The 24,294-nt window shown below is 48.9% G+C and overlaps 2 protein-coding genes across 7 annotated transcripts in view; one reads left to right on the top strand and one right to left on the bottom strand.

The window, feature by feature from the left end:
* SARM1 (sterile alpha and TIR motif containing 1) overlaps nucleotides 1-24,294 on the bottom strand; it is a 42,573-nt gene that overhangs the window by 3,687 nt on the left and 14,592 nt on the right. Inside the window, exons 6-9 of one of the 4 annotated variants that reach the window (XM_002827156.5) lie at nucleotides 22,678-22,780; nucleotides 22,415-22,604; nucleotides 15,192-15,313; nucleotides 13,042-15,062 (exon numbers count right to left, since the gene is read on the bottom strand). In XM_002827156.5, the coding sequence (XP_002827202.1) occupies nucleotides 14,933-15,062; nucleotides 15,192-15,313; nucleotides 22,415-22,604; nucleotides 22,678-22,780 (545 nt within the window). In that variant the 3' untranslated portion in view covers nucleotides 13,042-14,932. Of the gene's footprint in view, nucleotides 1-13,041; nucleotides 15,063-15,191; nucleotides 15,314-22,414; nucleotides 22,605-22,677; nucleotides 22,781-24,294 lie in introns of those variants that run through there. The other 3 variants (XM_054535617.2, XM_009251415.4, XM_054535618.2) reach the window with 3 other exon arrangements.
* SLC46A1 (solute carrier family 46 member 1) lies at nucleotides 4,992-12,180 on the top strand. 3 transcript variants are annotated; one of them, XM_054535619.2, is made up of 5 exons: nucleotides 4,992-5,318; nucleotides 5,736-6,588; nucleotides 8,884-8,967; nucleotides 10,438-10,594; nucleotides 11,496-12,180. In XM_054535619.2, the coding sequence occupies exons 1-5, from the start codon at nucleotides 5,091-5,093 to the stop codon at nucleotides 11,551-11,553; spliced, it is 1,380 nt and encodes a 459-aa protein (XP_054391594.2). In that variant the 5' UTR covers nucleotides 4,992-5,090; the 3' UTR covers nucleotides 11,554-12,180. The 3 variants fall into 3 exon arrangements, with proteins under 3 accessions (XP_054391594.2, XP_054391597.2, XP_054391595.2); XM_054535620.2 differs by lacking the exon at nucleotides 10,438-10,594 and having other exon boundaries at nucleotides 4,998-5,318; XM_054535622.2 differs by lacking the exons at nucleotides 8,884-8,967; nucleotides 10,438-10,594 and having other exon boundaries at nucleotides 4,996-5,318.

Here is a 24,294-nt window from a genome sequence, read left to right as displayed (position 1 = left end):
AAAAAAAAAAAAAAAGAAAGAAAGAAATAAATGGGGGATATATATTCTATACACATTAAAAAGATAGTAAGGAAATACTAAAACTAGTTCTACATAAATTAAACAACTTAGATGAAATGGACCAATTCCTCAAAAAAATGAAAATAATCTACCACAATTCATCCAATATGAAATGGATAATAAGAACAGCCTTATGGCTATTAAGAAAATTAAATTTGTAATTAAAAAATTCACAAACAAGAAGTCTCCAGACTCAAATGATCTCACTAGACAATTCTACCAGTTAAAAAATAATTAACACCGCCAGGCAAGGTGGCTCACACCTGTGATTCCAGCACTTTGGGAGGCCAAGGCTGGTGGATCACAAGGTCAATAGATCAAGACCATCCTGGCCAACATGGTGAAAACCTGTCTCTACTAAAAATACAAAAATTAGCTGGACATGCTGGCATGCACCTATAATGCCAGCTACTAGGGAGACTGAGGCAGGAGAATCACTTGAACCCGGGAGGCAGAGGTTGCAGTGAGCCGAGATCATGCCACTGCACTCCAGCGGGGGTGACACAGCAAGACTCTGTCTCAAAAATAATAATAATAATAATAATTAACACCAATCCTACCCAAACTTTCAGAAAATAGAAAAGAACATTGCTTAATCATTTTAAGAAGTTAGTATTTACTCTGACACCAAAACCAAAGGAAGCACACACAAAAAAGGCGAAAACTGCCAAAGAACACCCATCATAAATAAAGATGCAAAATCCTTAACAAAATATTAGCAAATAGAATTAATCAATATATGAGAATTACACAACATGACAAAGTGGGATTTATTCCAAGGATACATAGCTGATTTGGTATTTGAAAATTAAAAGGCTAAAAGAAAAAAAATCATGTCAATTAATATCAGAAAAAAAGTATTTGACAAAATTCAACACCAACTCATAATAAAATTCAGGTAAAATAGGTATATGGGGGCCAGGCGAGGTGGCTCACACCTGTAATCCTAGCACTTTGGGAGGCCAAGTGGGGGGTGGATCACGAGGTCAGGAGTTCAAGACCAGCCTGGCCAAGATGGTAAAACCCCATCTCTACTAAAACTACAAAAGTTAACCAGGCGTGGCTGGGTGCGGTGGCTCACGCCTGTAATCCCAGCACTTTGGGAGGCCAAGGCGGGAGATCATGAGGTCAGGAGATCGAGACCATCCTGGCTAACACAGTGAAACCCCGTCTCTACTGAAAATACAAAAAAAAAAAAAAAAAAAAAAAAAAATTAGCCGGGCTTGGTGGCGGGTGCCTGTAGTCCCAGCTACTCGGGAGGCTGAGGCAGAAGAATGGTGTGAACCCACCCGGGAGGCAGAGCTTGCAGTGAGCCGGAGATTGCACCACTGCACTCCAGCCTGGGCTACAGAGTGTCCATCTCAAAAAAAAAAAAAAAAAAAAAAAGTTAGCCAGGCGCAGTGGCAGGCGCCTGTAATCCCAGCTACTTGGGAGGCTGAGGCAGGAGAATTGCTTGAACCTGGGTGGCAGAAGTTGCTGTGAGCTGAGATTGTGCCACTGCACTCTAGCCTGGGCGACAGAGTAAGACTTCATCTCAAAAAAAAAAAAAAAGTATGAAAGGTATATGGGGAGAATTTCCTTGATTTGACTAAAAAAAAAAAACCTGCCAAAAAATTACAGTTAACATTATAAAGTGCTGGGATTACAGGCACGAGCCACTGCACCCAGCTGTCTTTTTTTTTGTTTTTGTTTTTGAGACAGTCTCAGTCTGCTGCCCAGGATGGAATGCAGTGGCGCTGGAATGCTGAAGTCTGCCCCTCGACACCTGTGGGTATTTCTCGCAAGGTGGAGATGAGAGACTGAGAAAAGAAGTAACACACAGAGACAAAGTATAGAGGAATAAAAGTGGGCCCAGGGGACCAGCGCTCAGCAAGCAAGGGCCTGCACCGGCACTGGTCTCTGAGTTCCCTCAGTATTTATTGATCACTATCTCTACCATCTCGGCGAGGGGGATGTGGCAGGACTATAGGGTAACGGTGGGTAGAGGGTCAGCAGAAAAACATGTGAGCAAAGGACTCTGTGTCATAAACAAGTTTAAGGAAAGGTGCTGTGCCTCGATGTGCAAATAGGCCAGGTTTACGTTTGACTTCATGCAAACATCTCAATGCAATAAAGAGCAGTATTGCTGCCAGCATGTCTCACCTCCAGCCATAAGGCGGTTTTCTCCTATCTCAGTAAATAGAATGTACGATCGGGTTTTACACCGAAACATTCCATTCCCAGGGATGAACAGGAGACAGATGCCTTCCTCTTATCTCAACTGCAAAGAGGCCTTCCTTTTTCACTAATCCTCCTCAGCACAGATCCTTTACGGGTGTCGGGCTGGGGGACGGTCAGGTCTTTCCCTTCCCACGAAGCCATATCTCAGGCTGTCTCAGTGAGGGGGAAACCTTGGACAATACCCAGGCTTTCTTGGGCAGAGGTCCCTGCGGCCTTCTGCAGTGCATTGTGTCCCTGGGTACTCAAGACTGGAGAATGGTGATGACTTTTATCAAGCACACTGCCTGCAAACAGATTTTTACCAAGGCACATCCTGCACAGCCCTAAATCCATTAAACCTTGAGTCAATACAGCACATGTTTCTGCGAGCACAGGGTTGAGGCTAGGGTTACAGATTAACAGCATCTCAAGGCTTTCGGGGGACCTGCCCCGATAATCACGTAGGTTCTTTTCTATTTTTCCTAAGCGTTGGCCGGCTTAAGAAATAAAGGGACAGAGTATAAAAGAGAAATTTTAAAGCTGGGCGTCCGGGGGAGACATCACACGTTGGTAGGATCTGTGATGCCCCACAAGCCACAAAAACCAGCAAGTTTTTATTAGGGATTTTCAAAAGGGAAGGGAGTGTGTGAATAGGTGTGGGTGACAGACATCAAGTACTTAACAGGGTAATAGAATATCACAAGGCAAGTGGAGGCAGGGCAAGATCACAGGACCACAGGACCAAGGCAAAATTAAAATTGCTAATGAAGTTTCGGGCACTACTGTCATTGATAACATCTTATCAGGAGACAGTTTTGCGATCAAGTGGTCTGACCAAAATTTATTAGGCAGGAATTTCCTCTTCCTAATAAGCCTGGGAGCGCCATGGGAGACTGGAGTATATTTCATCTCTGCAGTTTCGACCATAAGAGACAGGCGCACCTGGGGGAGCTGTTTATAAGCCTATACCTCCAGGCGCGTATTCTCTTCCTCAGGGACGTTCCATGCTGAGAAAAAGAATTCAGCAATATTTCTCCTATTGCTTTTGAAAGAAGAGAAATATGGCTCTGTTCTGCCCGGCTCACCGGCAGTCAGAGTTTAAGGTTATCTCTCTTGTTTCCTAAACATTGCTGTTATCTTGTTCTTTTTTCAAGGTGCCCAGATTTCATATTGTTTAAACACACATGCTCTACAATTTGTGCAGTTAATGCAATTATTACAGGGTCCTGAGGCGACATACATCCTCCTCGACTGACAGGATTAAGAGATTAAAGACAGGTTGGCGGGGCGTGGTGGCTCACGCCTGTAATCCCAGCACTTTCGGAGGCCGAGGTGGGCGGATCACGAGGTCAGGAGATCGAGACCATCCTGGTGAACACGGTGAAACCCCATCTCTACTAAAAATACAAAAAATTAGCTGGGCATGGTGGCAGGCGCCTGTAGTCCCAGCTACTCAGGAGGCTGAGGCAAGAGAATGGCCTGAACCCGGGAGGCGGAGCTTGCAGTGAGCAGAGATTGTGCCACTGCACTCCAGCCTGGGCGACAGAGTGAGACTGCCTCTCAAAAAAAATAAATAAATAAAAAATAAAAAAATAAAGTAAAGACAGCCATAGGAAATCACAAGGGTATTGACTGGGGAAGTGATAAGTGTCCATGAAATCTTTACAATTTATGTTTAGAGATTGCAGTAAAGACAGGCATAAGAAATTACAAAAGTATTAATTTGGGGAACTAATAAATGGCGATAAAATCTTCACAGTCCACGTTCTTCTGTCATGGCTTCAGCTGGTCCCCCCATGTGGGGTCCCTGACTTCCCACAACACAAGGCAGCAGAATTTTTCTTAGTACAGATCAAAATGGAGTTTCTTATGTCTTCCTCTTTCTACATAGACACAGTAACAGTCTGATCTCTATTTCTTTCCCCCACAGAATGCAGTGGCATGATCATGGCTCACTGCAACCTTGAACTCCGTGGGCTCAGGTGATCCTCCTATCTCAGCCTTCCGAGTAGCTGGGCCTATAGGTGCATGCCACCACTCTTGGCTAATTTTTTGTAGATATGGGTTTTCGCCATGTTACCCACGTTGGTTTTAAACTCCTGAGCTCAACTGATTCCTCTGCTTCAGCCTCCCAAAGTGCTAGGATTACAGGCATGAGTCACGATGCCCAGTCCTTGAATGGTTTTAAAGTGTTATTCTTATCTGAATATTTGTTTTAAACAATAGTATTTAAACTTACAGGAAAGCCTAAATACAAACCTCTGCATGTTAACCCTATATACATTTCTCTATGCTGTCACTTACATTTGTTAATGTACTGCTTTAAACTTCAAAACAAGCAGTCTCCCCCAGGTCTCCCATCACCTTCTGAAATCCTAACTTATATTAACTAATATAAAGCTACAAATTATGCTGGTTGGGTGGCTGGGAACAAAGAATGTGCCATAAAAATAAGGCAAATGTGAATGCGTACATCAGTTTGCTAAGTTTTTTGCCACTGTTCAGCCTCTTAAATTGTGGTAGCAGCTATTGTTCACATTGATTTGTATATATCTGTAGTACAAGGAAGCATTTCTAAAGGACTTTACAGGTGAGGTCATCCCGCGGGCTGGGGGTGCCGGGTCCCTCGCGGGCCCACGCCCAGCCAGGTGCACCCGCGGCGAGAGTCCGGTGGCCTCAGGTCACAGGCCCCTCCCCGCCGGACATTTAAGGAGGGACGCCGGGCGCAGGCGCAGACAGCGCAAGCCCCGCGCCTCGCGTCGCTGGTCCTAGGCAGCGAGTCGCGCGCGCTATCCGAAGCCCGCCTGGCGACAGCCCCTCCGCACACACACATGGAGGGGAGCGCGAGCCCCCCTGAAAAGCACCGCGCCCGCCCCGCGGCTGCCGTGCTGTGCCGGGGCCCGGTAGAACCGCTGGTCTTCCTGGCCAACTTTGCCTTGGTCCTGCAGGGCCCGCTCACCACGCAGTATCTGTGGCACCGCTTCAGCGCCGACCTCGGCTACAATGGCACCCGCCAAAGGGGGGGCTGCAGCAACCGCAGCGCGGACCCCACCATGCAGGTAGCGGGGCGCCGAGGAGCCTGGCAGGTGGAGGGCCCAGGGCTGGAGCGTGGGGGTAGCGGAGGGGCGGGGCCCGCGTAATGATAGTGGCGGGTAACTGGAGGGAGGGTGCATTTTGGATGGTGGGCGGGACCAGAGCAAAGGGCCCTGACCGAGAACCTCAGCGTGTGGGATGCGAAAAGTTGAGCCAAAGTCTGGCCTTGCAGGTTAACAAAAGGGGGGGAAAGGAAAGGGAATGGGGCCTTGGTCCATGTCCTTCCCCCTCTCCACTGGCAGATTTTGAAAGTTGTGCTAAGATTCTCTGAGGTTTAGGGCTCCAAAGAAAGTCCTCATCCCTGTAGCTCCCGGGATGGCGAGGATTTGGGGATTGGGCAACCCAGAGTGAGGAACCGCACCCTGGTCATTGTGCCCCTACAGGAAGTGGAGACCCTTACCTCCCACTGGACCCTCTACATGAACGTGGGCGGCTTCCTGGTGGGGCTCTTCTCGTCCACCCTGCTGGGAACTTGGAGCGACGGTGTGGGCCGCCGCCCGCTGCTAGTGCTGGCCTCGCTGGGCCTGCTGCTCCAGGCCCTAGTGTCCGTTTTTGTGGTGCAGCTGCAGCTCCACGTCGGCTACCTCGTGCTGGGTCGCATCCTTTGTGCCCTCCTCGGCGACTTCGGTGGCCTTCTGGCTGCTAGCTTTGCGTCCGTGGCAGATGTCAGCTCCAGCCGCAGCCGCACCTTCCGGATGGCCCTGCTGGAAGCCAGCATCGGGGTGGCTGGGATGCTGGCAAGCCTCCTTGGGGGCCACTGGCTGCGGGCCCAGGGTTATGCCAACCCGTTCTGGCTGGCCTTGGCCTTGCTGATAGCCATGACTCTCTATGCAGCTTTCTGCTTTGGTGAGACCTTAAAGGAGCCAAAGTCCACCCGGCTCTTCACGTTCCGTCACCACCGATCCATTGTCCAGCTCTATGTGGCTCCGGCCCCAGAGAAGTCCAGGAAACATTTAGCCCTCTACTCACTGGCCATCTTTGTGGTGATCACTGTGCACTTTGGGGCCCAGGACATCTTAACCCTGTATGAACTAAGCACACCGCTCTGCTGGGACTCCAAACTAATTGGCTATGGTTCTGCAGCTCAGCATCTCCCCTACCTCACCAGCCTGCTGGCCCTGAAGCTCCTGCAGTACTGCCTGGCCGATGCCTGGGTAGCTGAGATCGGCCTGGCCTTCAACATCCTGGGGATGGTGGTCTTTGCCTTTGCCACCATCACGCCTCTCATGTTCACAGGTAAAGTGTGTGGGCTCAGGGACAGCTTGTCCCAGAGGCACTGGGTAAGAACTGGGGGCCAGCCACTCACTGCCCCCAGGTGTGGTTCATTCCTGTGTCTTTGGAAACATAGTTATGCCCCCAGCCTGCACTGGAGAACAGACAACTAAGAAATCCCTCAAAAATGCCATCTTTGATACATGGAAAATATAGACCTTCAGTAGCTAAAGTAATTAACCCACTGTTATCAACCATTAATATTGTTAGTAATATAGAGCAAAAGACAAAAGTGTGGCTCATACACTAATTGCTTTACCCCTTGGCCTCCCACTGCCTATTCATATGTTCTTAAACAAAGTCCATGCCATTAATGCCTTGGTACTCACTTCTCTGATAAGAATCACAGGACCTACCTCAAATACCCTTAGTCAGCTTCTTTGGGTTTTTTAAAAACCAGTCTTCTCGGACCACAGATATGAAATTCCTGCTTCAGTTCCTCTTCTCTTCCTCCTTCTCCTCTCCCTCCTCACTTCCTCTCCTTCTTTTTTTGGTGGGAGAGGGTCAACAGGCCAGTAAATGAGGAAGTTAACTTTTTAAAATTTTTATTCGATTGATGTATTTAGAGACAGGGTCTCGCTTTGTCATCCAGGCTAGAGTGCAGTGGCACGATCATGGCTCACTGCGGCCTCATCCCCCGGGCCCAAGTGTTCCTCCCACTTTGGCCTCTCTAGCAGCTGGGACCACTGGTGCACATTACCACACCTTGCTAATTTTTGTCTTTTTTATAGAGATGGGGTCCTCACCATTTTGCCCAGTCCTGGTCTCTAACTCCTGAGCTCAAGGATCCGCCTGCCTCAGCCTCCCAAAGTGTTGGGATTACAGGCATGAGCCACCGTGCCCGGCTTTAGTTAACTTTTTTTAAAGGGACAGATTTATTTTGATAGAGCCCTAAAATGTGCTGTGTATAGCCAACAATACAATAATCACAGATTTCTTAACTCAACTGCTTGTCTGACAATTAAGCAGAAGGGAGCATTTCACTCCTGCTGATGGCCCTGGGGGATGCAGAGATGATAAAGATGCTGTCATTGCTCTGGGTCGGGGGGAGGTCTCAACAGAGTGGGATTTGAGGGGCCTGACACTGCTAGGGTCCCTGGATGCCTCATCGTATACCTTCTTTGGAGGATCCACTGTCCTGTAGGAGTTTGCAGTTTTGCTGAGGAGTCAACAGTCGCACAGGGAGAGAAATGGTTATGAAGAAAACAGGAAGCCTGTAAGTAACTGAATGCAAAGAGAAAAGGAACTCACATTTGCTGTGTCCCTATGCCATACTCTTCATAGATGTTACCTTTTTACCTCATGTATTGGTTCCCTGAGATTGCTGTAATGAAATACCACAAACTTGGGGGCTTAACACAACAGAAACATATTCTCTCACAGTTCTGGAGGCCAGAAGTCCAAAGTCAGTACCACTGGGCTGAATGGAAGGAGTCAGCAGGCAGTGCTCCCTTGCAAGGCTCCAGGACAGAACGTGTTTCTCATTTCTTCCAGCTTCTGGGGCTGCTGGCATTCCTTGGCTTGGGGCGGCCATCACCAGTCTCTGCCTCTGTGCTCACATTGCCTCTCCTCCTCTTTGTGCCTTCTCCATTCTGTCGGTGCCAAATCTCCATCTGCTTTCCTCTTATAAAGATATGTGTGACGGCATTTAGGGCCCAACCTGCTAATCCAGGATAACCCCGCTCTCTCAGGAGGCTTAACTGCACACGTGCATAGACTCATTTTCCAAATAAGGTAGTATTTACAGGTTCCAGGGCTATGAATCTGATGCCATTGGGCACCATTATTCAGCCTCCTATGCCTCAGAACCATCCTGTGATGAAGGCCTTATTATCTTCCTCATACAGGGGGTCAGGCTCAGAGAGGTTAAGTACCCCAGGTCACACAGATAATATGTAATGGCATCAGGTTTTGAACTCAAGGCTGATTCCAAAGCCCATGCTTGTTTTCTGTGCCCTGCCATATCCCTACTAAGTGCCAAGTGGGTGGGTGATGCCTGCTGTGACCACAAGAGGTTTAGACAAGAAAGCAATCAATGGGAATTAGCATTCATTCATGAGAGCTAGCAGGTGGCCAAGCCCAGACAAGGGCAGTCTCCATTCCTCCTTGACTACTGTCTTCCCACCCTCACCATCAAGCAAGTTCTTCCTGGGTCTAACCTAAGCCCCACATGGGGTATGGATAGGAGCTCTGCTGCCTTTCCCTTGGACGCCCCTCTCCCCAGCCCCATTTTCCTGATGAGTGTTTGTTTCTCCACAGGATATGGGTTGCTCTTCCTGTCATTAGTCATCACACCTGTCATCCGGGCTAAACTCTCCAAGCTGGTGAGAGAGACAGAGCAGGGTGAGTGTCAGAACCCACCTGTGTCTGGTTCCTCATGTCCAGTGCTGCCGGAAATGGGCTGATGGGCAGCCATGGCTGGGGGAACAGCTTGCCTTCCCCCCTCTCACCCTGGAGAAGTAAGTGGCCAAGACAAACACATTTCGGTGAAATTGCCCACAATGGGCAGAGGATCATGCTGCCTTGGATTTTCAAACCGCAGAGTTGGGATTTGCAGTCAGCAGAGCACAATTATGTTCTTTCTGGATAACCAGAGCAGAGGATTTACCCTCTGCAGACCTCAGCTTTTCCGCCTGTAAGATGGGTGTGATGATGCCAGAGTTTCCTGTTTCTCTGGGGTCAGCATGTACAAGCCCAGAAGTGAACAACCTTGTGACATGGGTTTCATTTTCCACAGTTGACAGATGAAGAAACAGAGGCCCAGGGGGTTACATTGGCTCACCCAAGGTTACTCAGTAAATGGTGGAGCTAGGATGCAAACCCACGTCTGTGTTTAAAAGCAGCTGGTCTCAGGATCTGGGTTTTAGTCCGAGCCCTGCCACAGGCCTGTTTCTTCATCTGTGATGTGGGTGGTTTGCTTTTGATGGCATCACAGGCCCCTCTAGATGTGACAGAATTTAATCTCAACTTCTGTTGGGTTGTTGCACATTTTGTAAACTGTGGGTTCTCCTGGTGTATCTATAAAGAACAGCTTCTCCAGCCTCTGGGTCTTTATGCCCCAGTCTGGAAACATTCATCTTTCTCCATCTGTCCTGGAATGAGGATCTGATGATGACAGAGACCCTGGTGCCATACAGAACCCACTGTGGGTTCTGGTGTCCCCAGAATCCATGTGTCTTCATTCATTCACCTAAACTTTTTTTCCTAGCACTTTCTCTGTGCCCAGAGATGTCAAGAGAAACACGAGAAAAGAACAGCCCTTACTAACTAGCTACTTCCAGGGGGCCAGGCCCAGTGATGGGTGATTTCCATGTGAACTTAATGTTGCTCACAATCTAGGAAATAGGTATTATCCTTATTTAGCAGAAGGAGGAACAGGAACCCAAAGGATAAGAAGCTATTCAGTGGTGACACAGCTATGAATATTGGAACTGATCAGACCAGCAGTTAATCCCAAACAGGAGATGATTCCAAAGAAGATAAACCAGAAAAAAGCCATTTCCATCAAGCTTTCATCAGACAATATCACATGTACTTTTTTTTTCTTTATGTGCTGGGTTCTGTCAGATCACGTGTACTTTTAATGTGGATTTAATAGCAGCCATTTGTTTAGTAGCCCCTCTGTGCCAGCTACTGTCCACATATGACCTTACTGAATCCTTGTCACAGTACATGATGTAGCAGGATTTACAGGTGAGGAAAGGGAGACATAGGTTAAGTGACTACTCCCGGTCACACAGCTGTGAGGTGGTGGTGCCAGAATTGGAATATGGCCCTTTCGTACTTCAGAGTATGGTATTTATTTCTTCACAGGTGCTCTCTTTTCTGCTGTGGCCTGTGTGAATAGCCTGGCCATGCTGACGGCCTCCGGCATCTTCAACTCACTCTACCCAGCCACTCTGAACTTTATGAAGGGGTTCCCCTTCCTCCTCGGAGCTGGCCTCCTGCTCATCCCGGCCATTCTGATTGGGTAATGCAGGGCACTGAACCCATGCTCATAATGGAGCCCTTTCTCTTAAAAGTTTCCTCTTCTCCTCCCAACCAGAAATGGCAGCTTCATTCCTGGAATCCTTACCCTCTGGGTGTCTTGTCCCAGGTTGCCCCTCTCCTTGCAGATGGCTGCCTAATCCTCCAGGAGCCACTTTCCAAGGGCGAGGTGGCGAGCTAGGTGGAGGAAGGATCAGGCTAACATTGCTGCTTGGCAAGGCTGTGTTCTCTCTCCCAATTCCGCTATTTCCCTCCATTCCCATTTTATAGATGGAACTATGGCAGCTGAACTGTGTTAAAGGGAAGGCCAGGAAGCTTTGTCAGCTAGTTGTGGCTGGGCCACAGGCTAGCTTGACCCGCTGACTTTTTCCTGTATGATATTAAGAATTATATTTCATGGCCAGGCATGGAGGCTCCTGCCTGTAATCCCGATCCTGTGGGAGGCTGAGGCAGGAGGACCACTTGAGCCCAGGAATTCAAGATCAGCCTGGGCAACACAGCAAGACCTTGTCTGTATAAAAAATTTAAAAAATTAGCCAGGCATGGTGGTATGCACCGGTAGTCCCAGCTACTAAGGAGGCTGAGGCAGGAGGATCACTTGAGCCCAGGAGTTCAAGGGTACAGTGAGCTATGATTATGTCACTGCCCTCCAGCCTGGACAACAGAGCAAGATCCTGTCTCTTAAAAAAAAAAAAAAAAAGTTATTTTCCAGAGCCATGTCCCTGGATATTGTCCTCCAGCTCTCAGCTTCTCAGCTTGGGGAAGGAGGAGGTTCAGGAGAGCTACCTGGACCAGCCCACCCCAGTAAATCCTGTGTCACTTCTCCAGACAGGCCTTGAGGGTTCCCCATGTGAAATCCAAACTCTCTCTCTGGTCTCTCACAGGATGCTGGAAAAGGCTGATCCTCACCCTGAGTTCCAGCAGTTTCCCCAGAGCCCCTGATCTGCCTGGACCAGAAGACAGAGGGCAAGAGGAGCAACGTGAACACCAAACAACTGGAGATCTGCAGCTGGGAGCCCAGCCCACAGCAGGACCAGCAGCTCTTGTCTAAGGGCAGTGCTCTCTTTGGACGAGGTAGTCAAGACAGACCAAGGCACCACCCCATCCACAGCTGACCCAGCCTCTGTCTAGGATCTAGAATCATAACCCACACAAGCCCACTGCAGGAAAGGTGGCAGAGGAGCTATTTGGGACAGGAGTCAGTTCTCCCCTTCTGCCATCCATCACTTATAACCGCACAGGCCAGAGGAGAGGTCCTGAGAGAGGTGACACCTCAGGGATCAGAGGCAGCACAAGGGCTGGCATCTCTCCTTCCAGCCCAAACTGCACAGCCCCAACCAGGTTCCCAACACGTGTAGCAGTCACCAGCCACTCCTTAACAATGAATGTGGTACCTGGTTAGTGCCAGCCTTGGGAAGGAGGGAGGGAGGTAAGAGGGGCTTGGTGATCTCTGGAGGAAGAGTGCTGCCTTCGCTGTGGTTGGGGAATCGATCCTTGGCTATGGCTTACCCACTCCCTGGGCTGAAGAGTGCCAATCATTATAAACCAGCTTCAGCAAACTGAAACAAACCTTCTGGTGCCTTGGGCTTTGGGGCCCTCTGTTTTCCTGTTCCCAGTCTGCCTGCCATACGTCAGACAACAGAAGCTGCTGGGCTGGGCAAGAGCCCTGAGCTGCCTGGTGGATTGGTACCAAGTGGGGCCAGCCAGGGCTTCTACTGACTCGCTGTGCAACCTTGAGCAAGCCCCACTAGGAATGGCTGGATCAGCAATGCCCCAAATTGTTGAATCGTGGTGATCACATTTGGATGGACAAGTTAGGAAACTTAGCTGATTCTCTGAGATACTTCCCACTTCCTCATACATTCTACCATGAGATGCCTCTCTTCATGGGCCTGGGGAAAGGATGAATGAGTGTGGCTGGACTTTTGACCTTTAATGTCCCTGAGCAGTTCTTGGCCCTTGGGGAGAAGTGGGGGGAGGATCTGGCTGACTCAGCCCCAACCGAGGGGTAGCAGCTGCAGCCCAGCCAAGCAGAACACCCTGGCCCTACAGACCTGTGTCTGAGCAGGCTTTGGAGGAAAGGCCTCTTCTGAGTCCTCTGTCTCAGGAGAAGCCAGGCCTAGGTGCTTGACCTGGTGATCTGAGCTGTGTTTTTCCTAGTATGGGTGGCAGTCACCTCTGAACACACTGGCCTTGGCTTAGGGGAGGCTTGTGACTTCAGCTGTTCCAGCTGGGGCTGGATGCTGGACTCTGATTCCCCCAGAGAGACAGAAGATCGGGCAGAGGTCAACCAGAAGGCCACACAGGGCAGTGGACAACAGTGGAGGGTATACCAAACAGAAATAAAACGTAGGAAACCTCTCTGAATACTGCCCATGGGGACCTCAGGAGGGAGTGGGACTGATTGGAGACAAAGAGCCAGAAATCATCCCCTGGAGATACTCAGACACTGTATTACACTGTATTGTTATTGACGCTGTCCTGTGAGGGCAGTGTCCAGGCTGCCCTGCTTGTCATATCCATGCCCTGGCTCTGGCCCCGGTGAGCACTTGTGCTGCATGAGGAAAGGGGGATCAGGTGGGGTCAAAACCAAAGCATCGAGGCTGGCACTGGCCAAGACAGACTCTGGCAGGGAGGGGAGTGGAAGGAAGGAGCCCCAAACCTGGAGTGAGACCTTTTGACTCTCTGATGATGTGGCCAAGAACTAGAAGTCACCTGGCCAGCACAGCCAAGAGTGGGGCTGGGGGCGCAGCCAGCTTTAAGGTGTCAACACTTGGCCCTTGCGGGGAAAGAGCCTTCAGCAGCCCCCACGGCCTGGAGCCTGGGTTTATTGGAGGGTACTTTGTTGCCCTCTGAACCCAGTGGAGGAGGGGGCAACGGGATATTCCTGCTCTGTATGGCCTCTGGGTCAGCTTTTTGTTGCAAAATCCTATCCCCCGCTGCTAGATTCTTTGAAGCAAGGGAGAAGCAATAGCCCAGCCTCAGAATGATTCTCAGGAAAGCAATTCCACTGCCAGTGGACGGGGTGCCAGGAGGCCTAGGTCTGGATCTGGGGCTGCCACTAATGACAGGAAACTGGGCTTATCCTCAACCTTTCTGAGCCTCAGTGTCATTATCTGTAAAATGGGGATGATAATACCAGGTAGAGTTGTTCTGATGACTGGAGACCATGGAGCAGAGTGTTTGGGAAATGGCAAAGATTTGTGAGGGCTTCGTGCTTTAGAGATTTGCTACCCTTAACCACCAGCATCAGCTCACCTGGGAATCTGTAAGAAATGCAGAGTCCTAGGCCCCACCCCAGATCTCCTGATTTTAACAACATTCCCAGGTGACTTGGATGCACGTTAAAGTTGGAGAAGCTGCCCTAAGTGACAACCCTTTGCCTTTTCAGGACTTTGCCTCTTTCCACAGAGCTGCAGGTTCTGTCTAGGCTGCTTTTACTGCCATGGGGGGCTGCCTGGTCCCTGAGCAAGCGGTGGGTAGCCCTGGATGGCTGAGGGGCTGGGGAAGCCAGCTGGGCCAGACCAGGAAGGAGCCTGAGGCACAGCACCAAGGCATGGGGTAGGGTGGGCTTTGAGGCATGGCCTCCCCATGCCCAGACCCAGGTCCAAACAGGAGGCTCCTGTGCACCAGCAAGTGCAGCAAAGCTGGCTGCAGTGACAAGGAAGTCAGAGGGAGGGCTGGTTTGCCTCAACCCTCGCCCTGGATGTGGCAAAAGATACCACACCGAAGGAAGCTGTAGGGGATCTGGGACTTAGGCTAGCTAAGGGCACTGAGTGATTACAGGGCAAGGCCACAGAGTGGCAGGAAGTTGTAAGTGCAGGGGCCAGGCACGGTCTGAGTGGAGAGCCATGATGGCACTCATCCCTGGCTGGCTCCTGGGCCCAGGCCTTTGCTCAGAATACAGTGCCCAGGCCCGCCTGGGCATTGCCTTAATTCCTGTTTGAGGCTACCTTCCTTCATCCTCCTCAAGCTGGCTGCTATCAGAGCAGGAGAAGGGAATGCAGAACCACCCCCACCCCAACTCCAGTGTCTCCAGAACTGAACAGGGACCCTCCCCATGACGGAGACAGACAACCCAATGGCAGGGCCTGGGGGAGTTCTAACCTCCCGCACCCAAGCCTGACTTCCCTTCCCTCTCCAGATATTGAGGAAAGTGGGTTGGAGGTGGGCCACGAGGGTGGGGGACAGGGAGAGGGAGAGCCATTTCCTAAGAAGAGCCCAGGTTGTCTCAGCCCAGGGAGACCGGTTTCAGGAGCTGTTCCTTCAGAAAGGACGATGGAAATGGAAGTCACAGCAGGGCTGGGGAACTGGGGACTGGTTAGGTCGGACCCATGGGTGCAGCACCCTCCAAACTGGTGTCAGAGCCTGCAGATGAGTCCCGGGAGGAGCGACCCTGCAGGAAGCGGATGATCTTCTCAATGGTGGCCTCCTGGTATTCGTGGGACCACCTGTGGGCACAGGAGCCATGTGGGTCAGACAGCTGGGCAGAGGGAGCTGCTAGTCAGCTGTTTGCCTACACTCTGCCTGTCATGGTGATTTGTACCCTACCCCCCTGGTCCCAGGGCCCTGGGGCTCACTTGATACCGTTGAAAGTAAGCACAGCCTGCATGTCCTCAGGCAGGACCTGGGGCTCAGGCCACTCGAAGCCATCAATGATGGGCACAATGTTCTTGCCACAGCTTAAAGCAGTCACAATCTCCTGGAGAAAGAAAGGAAAGGAGGAAGATACCCCTGTACCCATCTAGGGACCCTTGTAGCCAGGCAGGTGCTGGGAGGGCCACTGGCCTGAGGCTGGGCCCAGGGCAGGACACCAGTCCTGATGTCCACCTTGATGTCTACCTAACCCTTGTAGTATAATAAAAAATCAATATTTCTCCTTTGCCCAGAGTTCCTGGCACAGAGCTCCTAAAACCCTTGGAATCTCTTGAATGATGAGTGTCTTTGTATGCTAAAGAGATGATTCCCCACTGGGGGCCTGGGTGGTGCTATGGGGGTAGCCTAGATAGTTTCAGGAAGAGGGCGGGTCACCAGGGAGACCAGGGCATGATTAGAGGACGGGAACTTTCAGCCCCACCTCCCAGCCTCCAGAGAGGTGCTGGAGATTGAGCTCAATCACCAATGGCCAATGATTTAATCAATCATGCCTACATAATGGAACCTCCATAAAAACCCCTCAACAAGGGGTTTTGAAGAGCCTCCAGGTTGATAAACGGGTGTAGGTGCTGGGAAGGTGGTAGAAGGCATGGCATCCACACCTCTACCCTCCATACATAGAGATCCTATATCTCTTCCATTTGGCCATTCTTGAGCTGTGTCCTTTATAACTGTGAAATTAAATAATTCAGCTGGGCATGGTGGGTCACGCCTGTAATCCCAACACTTTGGGAGGCTGAGGCAGGAGGATCACTTGAGCTCAGGATTTTGAGATTAATAATATTATTTATTATTATTATTCAAGCTTTGTTAAATCAAACCTAAAGCTCTTGGAACTTTAAATTATTCTGAGCCTTGACAGGAATTGGTCTGTGCAGCCTGAGTCATGAGGCATGCAGCTGCAACTTCCACCTATTTTTTTTTTTTTCTGTAATTACTTAGGAAGACCAAATGGCACCAAAGATAAGACTCCCTTAGATCCCCACCCAGATCACCACCCTTTCTCAGGGGGTGATAAAGTCATCTTCCTTGGAATGTAGCAATCTATAACCAATCAAAGCACTGTAACATATGCACTGGTCTTGTATGGAAAATGTTGTAATCCTGCTAAAATTCCTCTCTCTTTGCCTGTGGAAGTGAAACCTTAACTTCTCCAGTTTGGAATGCTCACCCCATTCCTTTGGAGTCAATGCTTCCTGGGTGGCTATTCTCAAACTTTGCACTCAAAGAAACTCTATACTTAGTCTTATTTTCTGAATCTCATTATTTAAGGTTGACATAATAAACAACTAATAGTAAGTAAAGTGCTCTCCTGAGTTCTGTGAGTCATTCTAGCAAATTGAACCTCGGGGTGTCATGGGAACCCCCGAATTTCTAGCCAAATCAAACAGAAATGTGGTAGCCTGGGGACCTGGGCCTCGTGACTGACATTTCAGAATTGAATTGAATTGTGGGATACCCAGTTGGTGTTGGCAAGTTGGAGAATTAGTGGTTAGTGTGGGAAAAACCCCAAACAATTTGGTGTCAGAAGAAAAACATCACACTCCTGCATACAGGTTGATCCATCATGCGCCCTGCCAATTGTACTCCTTACTTATTTCTCAAATTCACCATTTTTCCCTACCTCCACCCCACTACCACCCTCTTCCAATCCCCATTATCTTTAAGCCCCCATCAGGTCTTTCCTCATCCACCCTTGTCTTCTCTAATTCACTCTCCACATTGCCCTTTCATGTAGCTAATATTTGCAAAATGCACATCTGACAAATTAGGTCCTGTCACCCCCTACTTAAAATTCTTCAAGACTTTGCATGGTCTTAGAATAAAGTCCAAACTCCTTCACGTGGCCTGTGAGGCCCTATGTGGTTGGCCACAGTCCACTTCTCAAACTCTACCCCTGCCCTGTCCTCCCAGACACACAAAATAAGCTTCCTTGTCCTTCCCCCTTGATAATGCCCATTCGTTTTTCTGATCTGAGCTCAATCAACTCTTACACAGGGCAGTTGTCTCCCACTGCCCTGACCAAGTCAGTTCCCCTAGTATAGGCTCTGCAGAACATATTACAGTTGCAAATTTTAATTAATTAATGGGTAAATTACTCAGTATTTTTCTTCTCTGCCAGACATGAGGAGGGATCATATCTGTTTTTCACTGACCTTATATCTCAGCATCTTTCACAAAGCCCTTATAGTTAGCCCTCGCTAAATATTTAATGGATGGATGAATGAATGAATGAGAAAACACAGCACAGCAGTTAGGGCTGCACTCTGGAATCATCAAATCGGGGTTCGCATTGAGTCTCTGACACAGGCTCTACGACATGAGGCAAAAATAATAGGTTCTCAAAGTCTCTGTTTTCTTCTTTCTTTTTTTTTTTTGGCGGGGGGCAGGGGAACAGGATCTCACTTTTTGCCCAGGCTGGAGGGCAGTGGCACCATCAAGGCTCACTGCAGCCTCAACCTCCTGGGCTCAAGCCATCCTCCCACCTCAGCCTCCCAACTAGCTGGGACCACAGGCGTGTGCCACCATGTCCGGCTAATTTTTTGTATTTTTTAGTAGAGATGGGGTTTCACCATGTTGCCCAGGCTGGTCTCAAACTCCTGGCCTCAAGTGATCCTCCCACCTTAGCATCCCAAAGTGTTGAGATCACAGGCCTGCACTACCACACTCGTTCCTCTGTTTTCTAATATATAAAGCAGGATTAATGATAGTCCCTGTCTTCAGGATTGCTCCATGGAATAAGCGCAACATTCCATGGCAAGTAATTAGAACAGCACTTTGCATACAGTGTATGCTTAATACGTAATAGGTGTTATTATTTCCTCTTCTGTAAAGTGGGGATAATAAAACCTACCTCAAAGCGTTGTTCTGAGGAATTATTTGCTAGTAATCGGGTTCCATAAGTGCTTATTGAATGTTTTTCTTCCTCTCAAGAGGGAACCAAAGGGATTTTACTTTCTTGAGTGCAGTTCACTTGTGGTTTTCCATATTGATTACCCACTAATGTGACTTCAGGGAAAGGAGTTTTAAAACCAGAGGCAATTAAGCACCAGAAACAACCAAAGAGGGATGACGGAGCCTCTGGGGCCGGTCCAAGACAAAGGCTCCTCCCACCTCTTTGCCATCTGCTGGGACGACAAGGGGTGCCAAGCATTCTTGGGAAGTGGAGCCTTCCTGGGGAAAGAACATGCCTAACTTCGTCCTTGACTGGCTTCCCGGGGAGCCGCTCCATTTTACAGATGGAGAGAAAAAAGCCCAGAGAGGAAGGGATTTCCTCCTAAGCCACGCATACGGCCAGCCCACGAGGGGCCGGTCCTCTGACTCAAGCCTCGAGAGTCCAAGTCCAGGCTGTTTCAGCCAAGCCCTGCTGCCTCTCTGCTGAGCATTGGAACGAATCCTGACCCTGCAGCAATTTATTTGGAAAACTTTAGACATTTGTTTCATCCAGAATTATACAAAACCAAAGACAGTACAAATTATTCATCGCACAGATTCAGAGGCTGGCCAAGAAAGGGATAATGGCAGCCGGGTGCGGTGGCTCATGCCTGTAATCCCGGCGCTTTGGGAGGCCAAGGTGGGCAGATCACGAGGTCAGGAGATCGAGACCATCTTGGCCAAGATGGTGAAACCCCGTCTCTACTAAAATATATATATATAAATTAGCCGGACATGGTGGCGTGTGCCTGTAGTCCCAGCTACTCAGGAGGCTGAGGCAGGGGAATCACTTGAACCCGGGAGGCGGAGGTTGCAGTGAGCTGACTGAGATCTCGCCACTGCACTCCAGCCTGGTGATAAAGCAAGACTGTGCCTCAAAAATAAATAAATAAATAAATAAATAAATAAATAAATAAAAGGGATAATGGTTTGTTCAGGATCACCTAGCTGGTTGAGAACGAAAATAATTAGAGTCAAGTCCTCTGGCTGGGCACGGTGGCTCATGCCTCTAATCCCAGAACTTTGGGAGGCCGAGGCAGGCACTGAACTCCAGGCTTGAGCTCAGGAGTTCGAGACCAGCCTGGGTGACATAGCGAAACCCTCTCTCTACTGGAAAAAAAAAAAAAAAAATGCAGTCAAGTCCTCTAACCTGGTAAATCTACTAGATATGTATGGCTCTCCCAGGCATGGCATCTCAGCTTCATCAGTATCACTTGTCTGCTTAATCATTGATTCAATTGTTCTATAAACTCCTCTACAGCCTCAGCCTCTCTCTGTTTTTTTTTTTTTTTTTTGGTGCAATTGCATAGAGCCTCCTTTGTACCATGCATGGTTTTAGGCACCAGGGACATAGATGAATGAGGCAAGGTCTGAAGTCTCATGGAGCTCACAGACACTCTTTTCTTTCACTCAAAAGGCTGCCTGCCACGTGCTCTGGGTTATCAGCCATGTTCTTCCTGGATGCTCACCTGGCCCAGGGCCCCTCCTCAAATCAGGCCTAGTACTCAGCCCCTCCTACATGGCCTCTGGGGCTTGACTCCACACTCCATGTGGACTGCATTCCAGTGTCAGAGCCTTCATCCTAAAACCCACTGCCCTGGCATCTTCTCCTTCATGGGCTCCTTGATTTCCAGTGCTTTAAGCACAGGTCTTCTCCTGCCTTTAGACACTCCTTTACCTGGTTTCCATAGTTCTTATCCAGCCAGTGGTGTGCTGGTAACTTTATAATAACTAGCTATTCATGGGGGAAGAAAACCCAACCAGCCAATCAACCAAACAAACAAAACTTTGATTTGTAGCGGCTGCCAATTTCCTTGGTGTAAAGGCTCCCACCATGGCTGATGTCAAGCTACCAACATGACATCACTGGATGTGAAGTTGTGAAGAGATACAGACAATCATCTCTGGTGTCAACTGAATCCAGCCCTACCCCATCACCTCCCCTCACACCCCTAAGAGCTGTGCCATAGAATGCAGTGTGGATCTTGGGAAAATGGTGAGCTTTGGAGTCAGATAGATGGAATTTGAAGCCTAGCTCTTCTGATTTCCACACTAGTAGTGCAGCCAGGGGAAAATTATTCTACTTTTCTGAGCCTCAGTTTCTTCATCTGTGATATGGAGAAAGCAGTACCCAAGATGTATGTGGGCTTTCAGCACTGTTCTCCTCCCTACCTTTATTCCTTTGCTCATGCTGTTACCCTGGCCTGGGATGCCTTCTCTTCCACTTACCCAGATTCTTAAGATTCTTCTCAAGACCTGTTTCCTCCATGAAGTCTTCCCTGATTATTCCAGTCCTCTGAGGACTAAACTCTGATTTTTTTTTATCTTGCCCAAATTCCTACCTAAGGGGCCTAGGGAGTCATGTGCTACAAACCATAAAGTCTTATTGGAGGATTTTTAACCCTATATAACGTGGTCTGCTTTCTAACCTGACTCTAGCATAACATCACATAATAAGGGAGGAAATAAAAGTATTTTAACCCCAAATATATTTCCCTGCCATATCTTGAAATTGCTCCACAAGTTCGTCTCTTGTGGGAAAAAGCCACATTCTATAGAGAATCCCCTTCCCCCCATTTTTTTCTTTTTCTTTCTAGACTCAGGAGATAATCAACAAAGAGCCAGGCACCCTTTTAAGTCTGACAAGAAACATTTTAAAACCTACTCTCTCTGAAGTCTGCCCTGAGAACTTCCTCTGCACAATAAAACTTGGTCTCCACAACCCTTTATCTTAACCTAAACATTTCCTTTCTATTGATCCCAGGTCTTCAGATAAACTCAACTAATTATCAACCGGAAAATTTTAAAATTTACCTATAGTCTGGAAGCCCCTGCTTTGAGCTGTCCTGCTTTTCTGAACCAAACCAATGTACATCTTAAATGTATTGATTGATGTCTCGTGTCTCCCAAAAATGTATAAAACCAAACTGTGCCCTGACCACCTTGGGTGTGTGTTCTCAGGGTCTCCTGAGGGCTGTGTCACGGGCCATGGTCACTCATAGAGTCTGACTCTTTTCGTTGACACCTTGATGCTCTCTCCCTTCTCCAAACCCCTGTGGCAAGCAAGAGGTTTGCTTACCTGGCTCAGCATTTACACCAACTTGTATGCGATCTAGTCATTTTGAGACAGGGTCCCACTCTGTTGCCCAAGCTGGAGTGCAGTGGTGTGATCTCCGCCTTCTGGGCCCAAGCGATTCCCCTGCCTCAGTCTCCTGAGTAGCTGGGATTACAGGTGTGTGCCACCATGCCCAGCTAATTTTTGTATTTTTTAAGTAGAGACAAGGTTTCACCATGTTGCCCAGGCTGGTCTCGAACACCTGACCTCGAGTGATCCTCCTGCCTCAGCCTCCCAAAGTGCTGGGATTACAGGTGTGAACCACCGTGCCCGGCCCCGTGGGCATATTCTTGTCTCTGAGCTGACTGCTTGTCTCATCCTGTCCCTCAGATGACGACTGCATCCCTCAGCCCCAACTCCAATTCCTACTCACCCATTAATGATTAATAACCTGAAGATGCAATATGGATCTATCCATCAATGCATTCTGTTAGTATTCAGTAAGTTCCTACAATGTGTCAGGCACTGAAAATACAACGATGAATTAAACAGATATAGTAGTTATAATAATTATATTAATAATAATAATTGTTACCATTATTGAGCAGTTACTATGTGCCAGCCATTCTGCTAAGCACTTCACAAATTTTGGCTTTTTTAATCCTTATAACAATGTTCTAGGGAGTTAGATACTATTATTATACCCTCTTTCCAGTAATAAATACGAAGCTTATTGGGGTTAAGAAACTTGCCCAAGGCCAGAGCCAGGATTCAAACTCTCAGTTTTGAGTTCTCAACAACTATTCCATTCTGCCTGTCGCTATGCTGTCCTGTCTCTCACGGAAGTTATTTTTCAAAGCATTTTTATCTCTCTCTGATCCTCACAACAGTTCTACAAGGTGAGTGGAACAGGTAAGTTACCCCATTTTGCAGATAAGAAAACTGAGGCTCAGAGAGCCAAAGCCTAGTCTCTTGTCCCTTGTGGTTTGCTAAAGTCCTATTACAGTTAGAGCTGTGGTTCCTGACTTCCAGCTGGGCCAAGGAGGTGCTTCAGGGCTAAGTGTGCTGGGATGTGCAGACAAGAAGGAATAGAAGATGACCCTATCTTCTGGACCACGGGCCAATGCTGGGACTGCAGAGGCATAGGCGGGCACCTACCTTATGCACCCAATCCTTGCAGTCATGGTCTTGCATGCACTTATCCAGTGCTCCAGGTGACAGCACCAGCACAAAGTTACGGGCACCCATGACACTCTGGATGAGTTTGTCCTCGAACTTGCCTGCTTCCAGCTTCTCCACATCAATGAAGACACTGAAGCCATGCAGCTGCAGGTGCACCTTCAGGAGGCTGCAAGCAGGTCCTGTGTCAGTGCCACAGCCTTGTCCCCACACCCCGCCGCTGCCCGCCTGCCCCTCCTCACCTGGCCAGCTGGGAACCTGAGTTCCGGCGGTAGCTGATGAAGACATCTGGAGTGTCCCCACTGGGTTTGCCACCAGTACAGGGCAGCGGGGAGTGTAGCATTTCTGAAGTGGGCAATAGGCAGCATGGTGAGGGTGGCCCCTCCGCATCACTCACTGTCAGGTATATCATCCCTTGTGGACTTAGTCCCCAGTCCACCCAGCTCTCTCAGCCCAGCCTGGGAAGGGTGGCCTGCCCCAAAAAGGAGAAATGGGGCCTACAGAAGGAAGGTCATGTTATTGTTGGGTTCCTCTTAGGAGGCAGGCACTGTGTTCTAGGGACATTGATATGCATGCACTTCCAGCCCTGACCTCTCTCTGGAACTCCAGACCTGCACAGCCAGCTGCCCACAATCACTCCAAATTCAACACACCCCAAATCTCCCCCTCATTCCTTCTTCCCTATTTCCCACCAAAGCCAGACACCTGGGTATCAGCCTCAACTCCTGCCTCCCATTTAATTTATTCAACAAATACTTCCTAAGCGCTTGCTGTGTGCCAGGACTATCTTCAGTGCTTGAGATTCAGCAGTGAGTAAAACAGATAGCACTCTGCTCCTCTGGAGCCATGCTCAGTGCTAAGCGCCAGGCACCGCATTCTGAGGATTCTACCTACTAAACATCCTGGACTCCAGCCTCCGGGCCCTTCCCTGGCTCAGGTTTCCAATGCCAGCCTCCTCAAAGGCCTCCCCAAACCCAGCTAGAATTGCCCAGTCTAGGCCAGGCGCAGTGGCCCACACCTGTAATCCCAGCACTTTGGGGGGCCGAGGTGGGTGGATCACTTGAGGCCAGGAGTTCGAGACCAGCCTGGCCAATATGGTGAAACCCTGTCTTTACAAAAAATACAAAAAATTATCCAGGCATGGTGGCACATGTCTGTAATCCAGCTACTTGGGAGGCTGAGGCACGAGAATCACTTGAACCCAGGAGGCAGAGGTTGCAGTGAGCCAAGAATGTACCATCGCACTCTAGCCTGGGCGACAGAGTGAGACTCTGACAAAAAAAAAATAAAAAGAAAAGAATTGCCCAGTGTAGTCCATTTGCCACAGCTACCAGAACATCTTTCTAAAATCCAAATCTGAGCATGTCACTCCTCCCACTTAAAAACTATGCATGGCTCCCTACTCACTATACAAACTATTTTTTGTAAGCTATTTTTGCCCTAGGATTTTCCTGTTGTTTAAAAATGAAATCTTGCGCCGGTGCGGTGGCCCACACCTGTAGTCTCAACACTTTGGGAGGCTAAGTTGGGAGGATTGCTTGAGGCCAGGAGTTTGAGAACAGCCTGGGCAACATGGTGAAACCCTGTCTCTACAAAAAATACAAAAATTATCTGGGTGTGGTGTTGCGCGCCTGTGGTCCCAGCTACTTGGGAGGTGAGGTGGGAGAAGCACTTGAGCCCGGGAGGTTGAAGCTTCAGTGGGTTGTGATCGTGCCACTGCACTCCAACCTGGGTGACAGAATGAGACCTTGTCTCAAATTAATTAATTAAAATAAAAATGAAATCTTGAAGTTTTAATGGGAGCTGCAATGTAAAAATAATAAAAGCCAACCTGCTTTGGTTGAAGCATAAGAATGCAG

Source organism: Pongo abelii, chromosome 19, assembly GCF_028885655.2.
Source record: "Pongo abelii isolate AG06213 chromosome 19, NHGRI_mPonAbe1-v2.0_pri, whole genome shotgun sequence".
Classification (NCBI taxonomy): Eukaryota; Metazoa; Chordata; class Mammalia; order Primates; family Hominidae; genus Pongo; species Pongo abelii.
The sequence above is the reverse complement of the archived record's forward strand: the minus strand, read 5'-3'. Positions and strand labels throughout refer to the sequence as shown.